The 17,701-nt window shown below is 33.5% G+C and overlaps 1 protein-coding gene across 5 annotated transcripts in view; it reads right to left on the bottom strand.

The window, feature by feature from the left end:
• Positions 1-17,701, bottom strand: part of FSTL5 (follistatin like 5) — a 558,421-nt gene that overhangs the window by 27,852 nt on the left and 512,868 nt on the right. For all 5 annotated transcript variants that reach the window (XM_054690351.1, XM_054690350.1, XM_054690353.1 and 2 more), the window contains one exon: positions 14,153-14,277. In XM_054690351.1, the coding sequence (XP_054546326.1) occupies positions 14,153-14,277 (125 nt within the window). The remainder of the gene's footprint in view (positions 1-14,152; positions 14,278-17,701) is intronic.

The raw sequence follows: 17,701 nt of genomic DNA, 5'->3' as shown, positions 1-17,701 counted from the left end.
AGAGGATTCACCAGAGACAGAATGGGGAACAGAACAGGCAAACTGACAAAATATACTGCTGAGGGAAGCAGCAGGCGAGACAGGAGAGGTCTGCCGTGCCATGCAGGTAGCTCCCTTGCCGGCTGGGTTTGAGTCGGCGCTGCAGAGACTGTGGAGAGCTTCACAACACTGTGCTCAACTGCCTGTGCCACCAAGGGAGGCCCCATTCATTATTTGTTTTGCATAAAAACATAATAAATAATAATCATAATAATAATAATGATAACGATGTTATATCTGCACCTGTTGATAAAGTGTTTGTTTTCTTTCCCCGTACACCTTCAGAAAGTCTTTGACAACCTCATTTTCCAAGAGAATAGGGCTCTGTCTTGTTTTCCCCATGCTGTTCTGAGTTTCCTAATGAACCAGCTGGTGCTTTGTTTTTTTCTTTTGAAAACATTGACCTGCCTCTGGACCTGCCAGGTATCATATCCTGGTAACTTCTCATTTTAGAGATTCTTGTTTTTACCACATTTTCCTGCCAGCCTTGAGGAAATGAAGGTCTCTATCATGGCGTCATGTCAACTGCTAATGATGTTTTACTTCAAAGGGTGTGACTTGAATTTACACTAGGGGATTGATGTTTGCAGAGATATATAATAGTGAACATAAGATAGTAACTATGAGAAATGCTGATATTCCTAGTAAATACAGTCATGTATTTTGTTGTGTTAGAACATTTTCCTACCAGATGCTCATTAGGTAATTAGCATAAAATTTATCATTTACTATTTTGTCACTGATGTTGAAAAATGTGTCCAATATTTATTTAAAAATCTTCCATGTCATATTTTTATTGAATGGTTTTCATTAAGTATTTCTGACCAGAGATAAGGTACATGATAGAGCAAACAAGAGTTATGTAAACCAGCAGTGCTTGTTATGGGCAAAACAGCTATCCTTGGTTATAAACTTCTACCTATGTTGTGTTTGCTAAAGAGCAGGAATTGTTTTCTCTACAGCACCAATATTGAAGTTCCAAATTAAAATGAGCCAAAAAAGAAGGCTTCTTGAGCTTTATAAGTCATTTAATAAAAATACCAAATGTGAACTACAGATTATAATTACTCTTCATCATGTTACACACTTTGAAGAAATATTAGCTATAGTGTGGTAAGGGTTCTAACTTATAAACCTTGCCAATTATTCAACATTGCTATAAATTAGATGGATCCTAAATTAAGACTTAGAAGTCTAGTGAAATATCCACTCTAACATGCATTGCTTTGAACCAGAAAAAATTCAGTCATACGTGTTAATACTTTAATGACTATAACGGATAGAGAGGTGGGGGCAATTGAGATTTAACAATTTAAATTACCAATTAAAAAGAAACCACTTGTTTATGAAGACACTGATAAATTCCCATGAATTAACATAATTTGGTTTTTTGATTCATATAAATTAAGAGAATCTAAATCATAATCAGAAATAGCATTTCTACTGATTAAATGGAAAAAGAAAACTACTCAGCTTCACACTTGCAGCACCACAAAAAATGTGTAGGTCATTTTTAGGAACTAAGGTTGCTAAAGGAGGTGGAATTAACATGATTTGGACTTAACCTTTACACATTAGGGAATGCATGCCTTTTTTTTTTTTTTTTTTCCCTTTTAAGTACAGGTTTGCATCACCAGAGCTATCAAGTTGGGAAAAGAAATCTAGTGGTTCTCTGTTAGATGAATTGAAGTAAGTAGAAGATAGAAGTTCTGAGAACAAGAAAGAGTTAATTGCATTAGCAAGGTGAGAGGGAAGGTAACATCTTCAGGCTATGCCTGCAAGACTAGAGAAAACAGATTAATAAATATTATCAAGTTAGACATGAGCAGACAACAAAAATTTACTACAGGGTCTGCAGGGACTACAGACACCACACCATAATTTTTCTCTGTCCCTTCTGAAATCATTTACCTTTGGAAGAGGAAAATCAAAGTGATCTAATTGATATTAAATATTGTGTTAAAGGTCTCAGAAGAGTTGGAATGCTAGTTTCCATTCTGGGTCTGTGGGAATCTCAACTACAAATGAGAAATAATGAAAATTCAAAATGCCAAAGGGACTCCAATTAGGGAAATTATAACAAATTTTATAAAACGTGGTTTTGAGAGAAGCCTTGATGGATTTTTTAGGCAATGAAGAAACAAGCCATATTGCAAATAAATGCAGGTAGGTGAGAAAATATGTTATGAGGACTATCATTTTGTTGTAGAATAAAAGCCAAAAAAGGGAATGTTTTAAAAGGTGAACTTGTGATATTTGTGAACACACCTCTCACTGGGTTTTACTCTGAAAATTAAAAAAAAAAAGAAAACTTGAATACTATAATGTATTAAGTGTTAAGACATTGAATTTAAACAGAACTGTGTTTATAACTGATTCTAACACATAAGTTAAGTGATCACCATATGTACAATAGGGATAAAAATTTATGTAGCTGCTAGTTTTAAATGAAGCAGTGCATAAAACATTCTTAGCTTAGTGTCTGGCATAGAAAAAGTGTTCAATGTTTCTTAATAACTATGTATTAACATATAATAGCTACAGTAATCAGTGCAAAAACCACAAGTAAGGAACACAAACTGAAGGCATGTAATTGATACAAAAACATAGACTTGACTTGACAAACTCATACTTTAGCTTCTATATTAAAATAAGACAATTATAGAGAACTATATTAAATGACAATTGTATGCAGTACAAGAGGAGAGTAGGAATTATTGTTGAAACCGCTAAATAATAGTAGCAACTAGTAGTGTGTTGCCTTTATGTCCTGTAAGTTTCTCATGTACCTGGTCCATTTCCCTTAATACTTTCATGTATTTCCTGATAAAGTAAAAACCTTCATTGACATCTGTGCATGATTTGCTAAATCATTGAATTTATGATAAAAAGTGCATCCCCTTAAATTATTTATATTATGGACATATCATAAAAAGTTAAAGCAACTGTTTACATTTCACTTGTATAAGTACAATAAGGAAAAAATGTTTCCCTAATGATTTTGTCATTTTAGCAATGACCTTTTTTTTTTTAAGATTTATTTATTTATTTATTTATTTATTTATTTTATTTATTTATTTATTTATTTATACAAGCACTGGGTACAGTCAGAAGAACAGGAGGGTGAGAGAATTCACCAGAGACAGAGTGAGGAGCAGAACAGGCAGACTGACGAAATATACTGCTGAGGGGAGCAGCAGGCGTGACAGGAGAGGTCTGCATGACATGTGGGCCCCTCACCAGCAGCCGGGATAGAACTGGCGCTGAAGAGGCTGCGGGCAGCTTCGGAGCCCAGCACTCAACCACTGTGCCACCGGGGAGGCCCTAGCAATGACCTTTTGAATCAGAAGAATAAATATAATTTATCTCCTCCCAGCAAACCCTAATAATATGGTAGTCCAAAGAGTGTTGTGAAGTTGAGTGATATTAAAAGATGGAAAATTTGGGGCAGCCAACAAGGGCAGCTTTGCTGGAGGACACTGGTATGGGTGACCAAAGATGACCAAGTGGAGCAGGCAGAGACGGCCTCCAGTCTGGAGACCCTGGGTGGTGAGTGATCTGCCCCCCTCTCTGCTGTCACCTGTGCAGAGCACAGTGTGGATATTCTAATCCACAGTCTACCTGGAGCACCACAGCATGCCCTGGGAGAAGAACAATCTCCATCCTTGACCTGGACAAAGCAGTTGCCCAGGGAGAGCAAAGAGAGCACCTGGTTCAGGGTAAAAGTCATTTACAAATGAGAAGCAAGACTTCCCTTTCACCCAGCCACAGGGTTATAGTGAACCAGTTGTCCAAAACCTAATCCAGGATGTTGAAGAGGTTGCAGGAGGACTGCTGCCTTTTCAGAAACTCATTTTTAAAGGATAATCCCCGAGAAATTAATATAACCAAATTTTCAAACAGAACTTAAGCAATATATATTTTAGTTAATTAAAAACATTAGTAATTTTCCCATCACTCAAAATGGATGAATAATCTTGATTTACATTATTAGGGAAAACATCTAAGTTATTTTAAGGGTTTTCTTGGTTTAGTTATATAATTGAACCACTTCTTTCACAGTCTATGAAAACCATGATTCCCTTTTGTCTCAAATAAATGGAAAGGTATATTTATGTATCCTAAATCACATAAGCATTAAAAAAAAAGCTTTAAGACCATGGCCCAACAATAAATTACTGTGATTTTATATTGTTTCTCTTGAAAATTGGTTACTAGAGAAAAATCTATAGTTCATTTATTATCCCTATCTTCAAAAAACAGAAAGGAAGTTCCCATATTACAGAACAAATTCAACTAACCTCAATCTATATAAATATAAAAAGAGTGATATAATTTCACTGTCATTGAATGATTATTTTTCCCATTGGAGAAGCTTTAAAGAATTATATGTCAAGCCCAAACTCTTCTTAATCATTTCTTTGCTATAATTGAAGAATAATAAACCCCACTTGGAATTTTAATAGTCACTTAAGGAAACGGTCATTTTCATTTTCCCTGAAGCTATTTCTATTCACTTTTGAGGTATATACATTCTTCCCTATGCTTTTATAATATCCAAAGGGCAAATCCCTGGCAACTTGTCACTTGTCACTAACGTTCTCTATACACTCAAGTCATTATGTTGAGTATTTCTAAAAGACTGATGAGAGATTAACTTAATGGTTTCTCCATGTATTTACTAATTTGGTAGTTTTTTGTTGTTGTTGTTGTTGTTGTTGTGGTTAAGTTTAAAGGTTCTCTGATATCCTTCTCATGTACTTTAGTTTTATTTAAACTTTCTTAAAAAACTTCAAAACCTGACATTTTGTACATGATTTCTTTTCAAAAAAGAAGCAAGATATAGACACTGTACCATCACAAGTGAATGCCAACAAGTGAACATTATTTACTTAACCTAAATGAAAAAACAAAGAATGCTTTGTCTAAATATTCTTTGAATGACTCACAATAACCAATGACTTCCTTCACTTACATGGACAGTAGACTGAAGCTACCTCCTCAGATTTAAAACTAAATTAAAATGATACGAAATATTTATTCAGGTGGATACATAATGAATAGTTTTTAGTCTCCCAGCATTAAGAAAATGAAGATTATCAGAATATCAGGCCCACTAATGCCCTGCATTAATTTTACATTTAAGTTTACTTTCGTGGTCAAACAAAATTGAAAAGAAATATGTCTATAAAAATAAGCATTTATTCAGAGTCACTGGAACCTTCCAAAATATACTATTAACTGTTATCATTAAGTTGGACATGTTTTCTCAAAGACAAAATTGTTCATTTGCTAGTGCTTTTCTGAGACACAGTAGGAGTCTTTCATTTTTGAAAAAGGAGTTTTTGTAGTGTTATGAGACTTGTATTTAAAGTTTTAGCATTTTAATAAAATATTAGATCAAGAGAAGTGCATGAATTCAAAATTTGTTATGGCAAAAAATATATATATTGCCTTCCTTCATCAGAAAAGTAATATGTTTACTTAAAGAGAATTGAAGCCTCAATATATATTATTCTTTAATATACATATTTATGGGAACTAGCTAATATCTATATGCTTGATTCAAAATATTATAGGCTCATCTACTAAATACATATATGAAGTAGGTCATACAGTATGTACATTAAATTAATAAAAGAAATTGCTCAAGTTCTGAGTATGAGCTCTACTCTGCTTATGATTTATTGGATTTGTATTTTAGCTTTTAATATTTTTTACTCATCTGAACTATTATCTGAGTCTGTTTTTACTAAGGAAAAAGCCCAAGTAATATAAGGAACCATGTAACTTAATTGTTTAGGGAAAAATAAGCTAGATTTATTATTTCCAGAAAAACCCAAAATCATATGTAAAAAGGGGAAAAATACATGGAATTTTGCACATATATAATATTAATTTAATGTACATAATGAATGGCCTAGTTCATTTACATTATATATATGTATATATAACATGATACACACACACACACACCAGCTACCTCTTAAGGAAAATACCGAGTCCTCTTAAATGGATGAATCTATATTTTACTGAACACTTTGATGAGTTAGCATAAGGACCTCTGAGAAAAGAAGTAAGAGCTATTTTACTTTGCATAATAAAACTCAAGAGGCAGATTACGATGCAGAGTGTTTCTAAATTACATGTTATTAGTGCTCCATTGATTCCTGCAGTAGAAATTTCTGTAGAACACATATATTTAGAGACTTTATTAAATACTAGTCTACTATCAATACCTGTACCGAGTTTTTTTCTTTTTTAAAATAGCTAACTCTTCATATTTAAATACAGCTCGCTCTTTAAATCCAATCTTGCTTCTCCATACAACAAATATATTACATGGCTAATGCAGGTTACTAACCTAAGTGAGCATTTTGTCAAAAGAGGTCTATTTAGGCACATCCACTTTGGGCACTACGTTGTTTCTTACAAGGCTTATGTAGAACAGAACCTTGTTAATACAGAGCAGAGACCAAACAGGACAGCGGGCAGGTTCTCTAACTCAAGAAATAATGAAGATAGCAAACTGAACATACATGACACTTGGCTGCAAGCACTCAGTGATTTTCTCCCTCAGTGTTTTACAATCAATGTGTGGACTGTACCAATAAGCTAAAAGAAGGTTGAAATTGCTGCTTAAAATAAACACAAATTCAGGAACCATATGAAAAAAACACTGGCATACAGATCAAAGCTTGAAGGATATATGTATTCACTACTTTAGAAATAAGATGAGCAAAGTGTTTATGTAGAAGCTTTGCACCCATATAAGGATGCTACGTTTGCCAATGATGATTTCCGTTTGTATGCGCAATGTAAACTACTTTGCTTGCTAAACAATTTATGAAAGTCTCATTGTTCACCTAATATACTGGGGCCTGGAAATGAAAGGGCCCCATGAGACCATCTATGGTTTGTGATTGTGTGGAGCAGAGCAAGGACAAGCAGCAGCTCAGGGCAATTGGAGTAAGAGAAGGTCTGCTTCAGAACTGACACATATTTCAGATAATCATAGTTGAGAGACTATAGACAGAAATAGTTTTGGATCCTGTTGTATTTGGAATTCTTTTCTTTCTTTTTGTTGGAGGAATTAGCATATTAGGATGACTGGATCAAAAAAAAAAAAAGGAATCTAACTGAATTGTGATTTTTGTGAGGTCTTTTTCTAAAAATAATTTTGGAAACAATGTAAATGGTTGTTTATTGTCCTGTAAGTATGCTTTCCTTAGAAAGACTTTGGATATCATATTTTCAATTTTTGATGTGCTAGGATTTCAATGTAACCAGACAATTTTAGTGTTAAAATTATATCTCTACGCACCTGCCCTGTCCATGAATCAAGTGCAGAGTTGTCTTGATATATCTCTAGCCATATATATAATTTTGCCGCAATAGATTTGATAAAATATGAGGGAGAATGATATACTTTACTTTAACTTTTACTTTCACAGAATGTTTATTTTTCCCATGGAGAAGCTTTAAAGAAACATATATCAAACCCGATCCCTTCTTAATCATTTCCTTGCTGTAATTTATAATGAAAAAGGAGTTCTATAGACCTCTCTCCAGACTGCCAGAATGGTGCCCACTACTTGTTATTTCAGTTTTCTTCCTATCTGGCAGCGGAGCCAAAGCCATCAGCTGTGCAGGGATTATGACAGATCTGAAACAGGGTGAGCCCTCAGCCCCAACTGCCACATTTGACTGCAAGCACACTATGCTAGCTTTGGCACTTATTTGACTTTTGAAGTCAAATGACTAAAAGAGTGCCTCCCAGCCTCTCTCATTCTTTCTAGTCCATTTGAATAGAAGAGTAACACAGAAGTCCACTTTTTGTGGAATTTGGCATTATTCAATCTGAGCTATTTATTTGACACCAACGTCCTATCAGGGTTGTGATGAGGAAGGAGTGTATTAAAGGGAACTTTCAGAGCACAAGTGTACTTTTTTATTTGCTTCTTTGTTCCTTAACAGGTCAAGTTCAGAGGTGTGAAAAGAGTAGGAAGCAGCACTATCAGGTTTTTATATAAATGATTTTTTTTAATTCTATGATCCCCCTGTCAATGTGATTTACAAATTGATTTTATTTATTTTATCCCATATTATGCAATTACTGATTGAATACACACACATATATATACTCAGACACATAAACCTTACTTTTAAGACAATAGCATGATCAATCCATAAAGAAAAATGACAATAAAAAAGTATCAATTTCCTAATGTCTCCATTTTCCTCTCAAGAAATAGATTCCCAGAGAAATACAACCCAAATAAATAGAATACTTTGAAATTCCAGGCAATATGATCAAATGGTGGTTTGATTTGGGGTGATTCCAAGGTTAGGTAAGTTGTCAAGGTATCTCAAATAGCATCACCTAAGCCACTACCTTCATTTCTACTTATAAGACTAGGTCTGGAAGAGATACATAAATTAATATAATATCCTACTTGCATAACTGTCAGGGTGTCCTTGGCACCCACTGGCATCAGCACGCTTGAACTTAGTAAGATTAAACTTATATGTAGTTGCTCTCTGATGTGGAGAATCATCAAGAGGTGGGAGAGGCATATTTGCAGATATCAAAAGGGATGAGGTACAAATACATGTTTTTTTTCCCAAGTGGCACTGTATTTTATCAAAGTTATTATTGCATCAAATAGGCTATTAATAGGTTATTTATAATCTTAAATAACCTAAATGTTGTGCTTTTGTAAGGTAGGTGAAAGTATCTTTCCTTTACCTTCCAACTATTTTATCAACAAGTCAAAGACTAAGAAAGTTGTCTGCTAATTCTTGCTTCTTGCATTTGTTGTAGATTACACTTTGTGGCTTTTTTTTTTTAATTTTTGTGGGACCCTCGCTGGCGGCTGGGGAACCAACCAGCGCTGCAGAGGCTGCGGGCAGCCTCGCAGCCCAGAGGTCAACCGCTGCACCACCAGGGGAGGCCCCACTTTGTGGTCTTTTATTTAAATCTTACACTAAATTTTATCATAAATTCCCCTGCTCTGAACCTCATTGGCCCCCTTGTAGTTCTCATTTTCAAGATCCCACCACCAAAACGAAATTTGTTGCAAGAATCATGGAATGTTTTTCTGGGAAGGGCCTGGGGAAATATCTTCACTCATTGCCTGGTTATCTCGCTACCACCTCACTAACTTCTCTTATTTTCTCAGTTCTCCTCACCCCTCTAATCTTTACATAAGTACTTTAGAAAAAAAGTGTGATATTGTGAGAAATCATTGCTAAATTTAATGTTTTTTTTTTTAATTTTTGTATGCAAATTATAGTACCACCTGCACAGAAATGTGTAATCTTTACGCAAATCACAACCAGAAATTGACATTTAAATTTTTTCTCTCTTCAGAGTAGTACCAAAATAAAACACAATCAATTATGGAAATGCTCATTTTGCATGAAATTTAGTTGCTTTGAACTTTAAAACAACCATAGTAAAAACAGTTTTTTGAAAATAATAAACTTTTTTTAAAATGCTTTTTAACTTTTGGTTAATTTTTTAAAAATTGATAACATAAAATACATAATCGGTCATGCTTTAGTCATGTCATAAAAATTAAGGGTAGTAGAACAATGTTATTATTCAAATGTAAGTGGTTATCATGTAATAATACTAAAACCATGTACTCAGATACAAATTATGCATAGAATAATGAACTATTTTACTTTACATTTTTAGAGAACTTTTGATTAAAAGTGATAGTGAATTATTTAAAATTTTATAATATTAAATAGATATAATTATTTCTTCTGAGAATTATAAATGCATTTTCACCTGCAACAGTCTCTCTTAATTTTACCATCTGGGTATTTGACTTTACTCTGTAGTACACAAAGAATATAAAAATTTAAGTTGAAATTCTTAACTTAAGAAATTTATATTCATGTCTTAACAAAACCACAAGTTTTTCTTATAGTCTAAAATGATTTTTTTTTGTTTTATTTAGTTCATTATTTGTTGTTTTCTAATATACAAAATCCAATATGAATGCATATTCAATATGAATGAAATCATATGTATGAGGTTTTTAAACTGTCTTTAAAATTGGACAAACTTCCTAAATTTTTTGAAGATTATTTTTTAATTTCAATTGTATCTTTAAATTTAGATTTTTTAAAAAATATTTATTTATTTATGCATACAAAAACTGGGGTACAAGTTAGCGGTGTGGGGGATGAGATGATTCACCAGAGAAAGAGCGGGGAGCAGAACAGGCAGATTGAATGAAATACACTGCTAAGGGGAGCAGCAGGCGAGTCAGGAGAGGTCTGCTGTGCCATGTGGGTTGCTCCCTGGCTGGCCTGGGATCGAACTCATGTTCAGTGGCTGTGGATAGCTTTATAGGTTACATCTTAACCCCTTGTGCCACCAGGGAGGCCCTATAGATTTTTTTTCCTTTTATGTTTCATATTTTATTTATACATTTTTTATATTCTTTTTCATTTTTGCACAATGTATGCATTTTCATCTTGGTTATAATCCCAATAAAATCTGCCACCCCCTATTTTGACCCTAATCTCTCCTCTCCCCCCCCACATAGTTGCTTGTTGATTTTGATTTTTAGTTTATTATAATTACCCTTTTTTCTGGTCTCTTATTTAGGGTTTCTAAATTCCTGTTATGAGTGAGGCCATCTGGTATTTTTTTTTTCCCTCCATCTTTGTTTTGTTTTTCCTGTGTCTATAATTCCAGGTTTGTGTAATCTAGTCTGTCACTAAATCAGGATTATGGGAATTAAGAGTGACATAAAGTTGAACAGGGAAAAACAGACTCTTAGCAAAATTAAAACTAATCACAGGAGCTCCCCTATCAGTGTACATTATGAGTAGTCTGAACAATTATTACTGGTTAATATAAAATTCAAACATTACTTTATTTCATTCCTTAAAAAGAGACGGAGAAAGTAGGCTAAGGTAATGATACTAAGTGGAAAGTGCTTTTTCTGGATCATTCAGGCTTAGATCTGACAAAAGTAGCAAGTAATCACTTGCAAGAGTTATGATTTGCTTCTACACCATTGGCATGTTCTTGCTACAGCTTGTGCTACATGTTGGGTTTTGTGTTAGGCACTAAGAAATCTAGCACATTAGGTATCCCCCACAAAAAACAGTCATTTGAAGGGATATGTATACTCCTATGTTTATTGCAGCACTATTTAGAATAGCCAAGTTATGAAAACAACCCAAGTGCTGAAGGACAGATGAGTGGAATAAGAATATATACACAATGGAATACTGCTCAGCTTTAAAAAAGATAAATTCATGCCATGTATGACAATATGGATGAAACTGGAGGGATAATGCAAAATGAATTAAGTCAGAAGGAGAATGACAAATAATGGATTGATTTCACTTAGATATGGATTACAGAGAAATAAAACAAAGGGTCAGATAACAAACTCTAGAAGTCTGACTATAGAATTGAGGCTACCTGAGGGGCAGGGGTATGAATTGGGCCCAATGGACTATAGAGGCAATCTATGGTATCTCAATGGTGGGTGTAATAGTAAAATACAACTGAAGCTGTGTGATTCTGAAACTCTGAATAGCATACAATATTGTAAACCAGTGTTACTTCAATTAAAATAAAAAGTACATTTCCCTCTCAATACTATATAATCTAGCATAGACAATAGTGTAGTACTTTCTTCTTTCTCTTTCACTCCTATGAGTGCCTACACTATTTTAGTGCCTACACTATTTTAGTCACTAAGGACGTAAAATCTTGACACTTATCCAGCAACTCTTCAGACATGACGTATAAATTATTTGAAATGAGGCAGTAGCAATCAGAGAGCAAAGAAGATTAGGGTAATATGGGGTCAGAGGAAGAAAATAGTTATTAATTAAATGCATATTATATGACAGACCTGCTCAGCATGGAATTATCTACCAAGCTTAATAGTCAGAAAATATTCTCAAATTCTGACAACACAAACACATATATATTTAAACACATCCTGATATAGTTAGAAATATAATGCACGAAAATAGTAGGAGAAAAAACCATATCTGTCTCAGGTCTTTCCTGATATGAAACAGATTCTTGCTGTATCAAAAACACTTTATATATTTAACAATTTATTTTTGGAAATGCATGTTAATTTTTACTCTTACTGTTCACTTTAATAATAGGAATGATTGCTTTGAAGTACAATAGGAAATATCATTATCATCTATTTTCATTAAAAGAGGACTCTGCAAAGGACTGCTTTAATTTAATATAGTATTTTCACAATATTGACATATCTATACCTAAAAGAAATACAATATTTGAAAATATCTTTAGGCATACTTTTTAGAATTTCTCATAATATATAGAAATTACTAAAATGAAATTTTGCTTTATATTAGTTCACATTATTTGAATGTGCTTCTAATCACCACTAGCTCTAACTCCAGCTATGTAGTATCATTTAGACCCTAAAGAGATGCTGTGGTCTCACAGTATGTCAATTATACACATGAACACAAATTACACATTGTACTCACTACATGAAAACAAAGATAAACTCTTGTCCTTGGTAACTATTTTAACATAATGAGACAATTTACTTGTAGGGGAAGAAATATCCCAAACTAGACACTATTCACCCTATTAATAACATAGATATGGAAATTTTGCCTAAAATGATTACATTAATGGTGCTTAAGAAGAAAAACAAAATAGTGAATAGGAGAGTGGGGCAAATAAGTGTTATATATTCAATTATTGATTAGTAATAATTTACCACTGAAAACTAACAAAGGGATTTTTACTAATCATAATACAGAATGCCAACAGAATGAAATTTTACCCTTATCAAATACCTATAAAACATTATATATTCTTTTGGTACCATCTCAATTGGTACCATTTCTTCAGTCTTGAACTAAATATTACAGTGCTTAGAATTGGATTTGAAAATTATTATTTTGATACAAATACTTTAAAATATTCTGCATTTTCAGTAAGTGCTACTTATTTAATATAAACATAATAATTGTACAGGATATTACATATTTAATCAGTTTATTGCTGATCACATAATCACATTCCAAAAATAAGGGTCAGTCACTAAAGAAATATATCAAACTTTGAAAACATACTTTTCTGCACAAAGAACAGTTTATGTACATTTTGGCTATGGCGTCTTCTGATTGACTAATCCCCATTTTTATTTTTGCAAGTTGAATGTTGCATGCATTCACGATTCTACTACTACAACTTACAGATGATATAATTTTCAATCTAAATCAAGAGAAATAATATACCTAAGAACCAAATAATGGTTTGACAACATATCTGGAGCAGCTTCCAATTCTCTTGAGAAATGAACTAAAATATTAGTTTGTTTTAAATTCACTTTTAGATTTCATTTTTATTGCTGTGCAATACTAAATACTAAATGCTAGGCAATAGCATTGCTGTTTCAATAAATTATCAATATACATAAAAATGAAAATCTTAAAGTATCAAAATTTTCCCCTCTTTAAACATTTAAACTACTCTCAAGAAACACTGGTGTAATGTCATCACAAGTTATTACTTTTTCCCCTTTTGCCAGTACATAAAAAGATAGAATATATCAACATATTTTCCCAAAGTACATACCTCAAAGATTTCAATTTTCTATAATCTATAATAAAATTTTCTATTAATTTCTATGTAGGAAAAATGATACAAGATGTTCTTATAATATATTGAATAGATTTCTACGAGAGTAACTCATCATCCCAACTTCAAATGTTTGCTCTATTTAAGAAGGGAATTTATCATTTAAATCTTTTTTTCAGGAAATGCCAACATTTTGTGAAAGCTTAATAAGAAGATACCAATGACAATTGGCAAAAATATTAACACCGAAATTGACTTTTAAAAGGAAATATATCTTTAAAAATTCACTTCTCTATCAGACATAAAATAAAGAGATTATTGGAAATTCATCACTGATGTCAATAAAAATTCAACAAGCAGATGAGTCAAACTAAATCATGAGTGAGTTGTGTGTACATTTGTTTTATAACTGAACTTTTAAAAGGACTTCCCATGGCTTTCTATAAAAATTAGAGAGAAATTGAAAAGTTGATACTTCATCTCAGCACTTACCTCATATGGGTGATGATGAGGGTTGTGCTAGGAATGAAAAAATCATCTACTCGGTCAAATTGCTTTCCCACAGGCTGGGTGTGGATGGTGTGGTGAGGCACATTCCCAGTAGCCAGGGTTATTACCTAAATATAAAAAATCATGTTTTGATCTTGGTGATGCATTCACTTAATAGTATGACCTGCTATTTTATTTACAGATGATATTTTTGTTTCCCTTGTGGCAGCTGTTTACATAGATTCTCCAATGCTATCCTCAAAATTAGTATAATATTAGCAAATTCCAGTTCTGCAATTGCTTCAAATCTTGCAATGTAAAATGTTCTATAAAGAAATTTAAAATATAAAAATATTTGCTTTGAAATATTTCTACCTAATATATAAAATAAATGCACATATAAGTTATGGTATTATGAAAGTATTAATTGTGCTGTAATGAGAAAAATAAAAACAAGGATACAGGTAATATAAAAGAGATACTAGCTTTTTCCATTAAATAGCTTTATTTAAATATAATTGATATATAAAACCTGATCTTCCTGTAGAACAAAGACAGAAACCTAGGACTGAAAACTCAAAAATAAAGCAGAGGACATATTTCAGCTTTTTGAAATCTTAGACTAGACAAAACCATATTTTAAAACTTTTTTCTTCCTAAAAATGGAAAAGAACTGATTTAAGTGAGTGATTTAATCAAAAAGGTTTCTTCTAACTATTCATCATTAATTGCTTCTTAAAACTTTCATAGTCCATAAAAGAAAAGATCAGTACATTTAATCTCTTTTATTCCTCATATTCTATTTTTCTCCAAATTCTATCAGTTCTTCCTTTAGCTTCCTCATACTGCTCATGCCTCTATTGTCCCTGCTGCACAGCCAGAGGAGTTTTTCAAAGGACTTTCCTGCCTTTACCTTTCCCCTTTTAAATCCTTTCTACATCAGGTCACCAAATTAAACTTAAACTATTGACTGATTCTCTCAAAACTGTGTTTTCCTTTGGTTTTTATGACAGAGTAAATAGTCTTTTTTTTTTTTATTTTTAAAGTTTTCTTTTTGAAAGGTTAGTTTTTATTCAATGACAATATTTTCATTGAGTTCCACTGGAAATTGCCCCATTCATTGAAAATAGATTTTACAATGGTCATGGCAGACTCAGTTGTTACAGAAAAACAGAAGACAAACCTAAAAGTCTTAGTGACTTAGGAAATAAAAATTTCATTTCACACCTGTTACTTTTCCAGAGGACTTTGAGGGCCAGTAGGCAGGTTACCTACTGTTTTGACTTAGTTTCCTAGGCTGAAGAATCAGCCACCTACCTGGAATACTTTCATTCACAACAGACCTTATTTTCCAGAACAATTCATAAAGCCCCATTTAACCAAAGGAACCCACTATGTACCTACAGGAAATGAAAATCAGTGCATTTGATAAAGCTTCAAAGACATCTACCTATTTTATTAATGAGTATCTGTGCTGAAGTCATCACTGGATTTTACTTTTATCATAATAATGTCTACTAGACTTTAATAAAGATCAATAAACTAACCGTGAAGGGATTCTACAAATTTGCTTTCCTTTAGATGGTCTAGAAATCTATAACTCCAAAAATCCATGTACCTGTATTTGAAATTGTAATAATACATAAACTAAAGGCAACAATAGTAATATCTGCTGAAAGCTTGCTATATGCTAATGTGTACTACATAGTTTCCAGGCAACACAAAATTTAATATGCAAATAGCACTGTAATATCTGTATTGCATCCCTGGGTGTATTTGCTGGTATCTCTTTTTGTGCCCAGTGCAGTCCTAAGCAAAAAAAAAAAAAAAAAAATGCACTGTCATGTGTCTAGTTCCATTCAGTCTAGACTTTGTTCTGTGATGGTTCTAGAACCTTCTTGCTGCTGAATTAAGTAGAGAGTGGTAGATTGTTAGGTTAAGACTGAGTTGACTGCCAACAAAGGCATACAGATTGATCTATGACGAATCTTAGGCAATAAGACCAATCGTGCAACACACCTACTCATTCCCAGTGGTATCCTACTGCTGGTCTCTCCATGTGTGATACTTTCACAAGCCCACAGTCACCACCCCCCACTAGTACCCCATCTGGCTGGGGTCTGTTTCCTGGCCAATAGCAATATGTAAGGACTTTATTCCAAGTTGTTTCTTGAGGATATTTTCTTCTTTAATTATTATGCATTTTGAAAAGATAGCACACATAAATTTTAAAACTGTAGAGATGACAGATTCATGATTATTATAACAGCATTTTTAAAAAATTTTCATAAGACATAAAGTTGCCTTTTAAAAACAAACAAAAAAAAGTCTATGGTATATCCTTGAGAATTCATTAGACAACACTTATTGGAAAATCAGTCTTACATACCGAAAATTATGAAAGCTATGTGTTTTTATTAATTAATTATAAGATCATAGAAAATATACAATCTGCTCCCATAACTGGCAAAGAAATATAGATTAAATTATAATCAAATGAAAACACAAAATAAAAATATAAGCAGGGCATTCTGATACTTAATAAAAAAGCTTTTTCACCTTCAAGTAGTAGCAGGTACCACTGTAAGAATAATGTATTAGGACAAAAGAGTTACTTCTTAGGATTTCCAATGTAGCATCAATCTTTTTTTCCATTCAAATCTTTCAAAATTATGAAATATTAACACTATAGCCAAACTGAAACCTTGCCCACATTTTTGGTTTGATGAATTCAATTCCCAAAAAGGAAAATCTGTTTTCCTTCCCAAACAAATTTTAAGTCCATTTTCCCTTGAGGGTGTTAATCTCATGAAAAGCAATTACCCACAGATATTTTTACATTTCTGCAAAATCAAGCCTTTCTAAGCAGAGGCCACTGGCACATTTGGCTAAGGAATGATGGCATAGCAAAAGTGCTTGGAAGCTAGAGATGGTGTATTGCTCCTGAGAGATATGGGGACTTATCGTCTTTGAACCAATTATTGACATCCCAGGGTACTGAGTGACATATTCTCCCAGGAGAATATGTGCATACATTCTAGAGCAACAGTCTCTATCTTTCAAAGGAGAGGATGGCCTGATGTGGCATCAGACTGAAAAAAAATAGACAAAGACTTATGATTCGAGGATCTTCTACTATAATGCAACTGTGCTACACAGGCAGGGTAACTTTAGCTTTATATATATATAAATATATACACACACACACACACACTCACACACACACACATATATATATACACATATACACACACATATATGTATGTACTGGAATTAAGCAGGAAGTGGTAGATTATTAGGTTAAGACTGAGTTCTCTCGGGCCTCCCCGGTGGCGCAGCGGTTGAACGCTGGGTTGCGAAGCTGCCCGCAGCCTCTGCGGCGCCGGTTCGATCCCCGGCTGCTCCCCGGCCACCAGAGGAGGGTCCCACATGGCGCGCAGACCTCTCCTGCTGCCCGCTGCTCCCCTCAGCAGTGTACTTCGGTCCTTCTGCCTGCTCTGCTCCCCGCTCTGGCTCTGGTGAATTCTCTCACCTTCCCACGCTTCTGACTGT

Source organism: Talpa occidentalis, unplaced genomic scaffold (genome assembly GCF_014898055.3).
Source record: "Talpa occidentalis isolate TD23 unplaced genomic scaffold, MPIMG_talOcc4v2.1 talOcc4.8, whole genome shotgun sequence".
NCBI lineage: Eukaryota > Metazoa > Chordata > Mammalia > Eulipotyphla > Talpidae > Talpa > Talpa occidentalis.
This window is presented reverse-complemented; position numbering and strand designations above follow the sequence as displayed.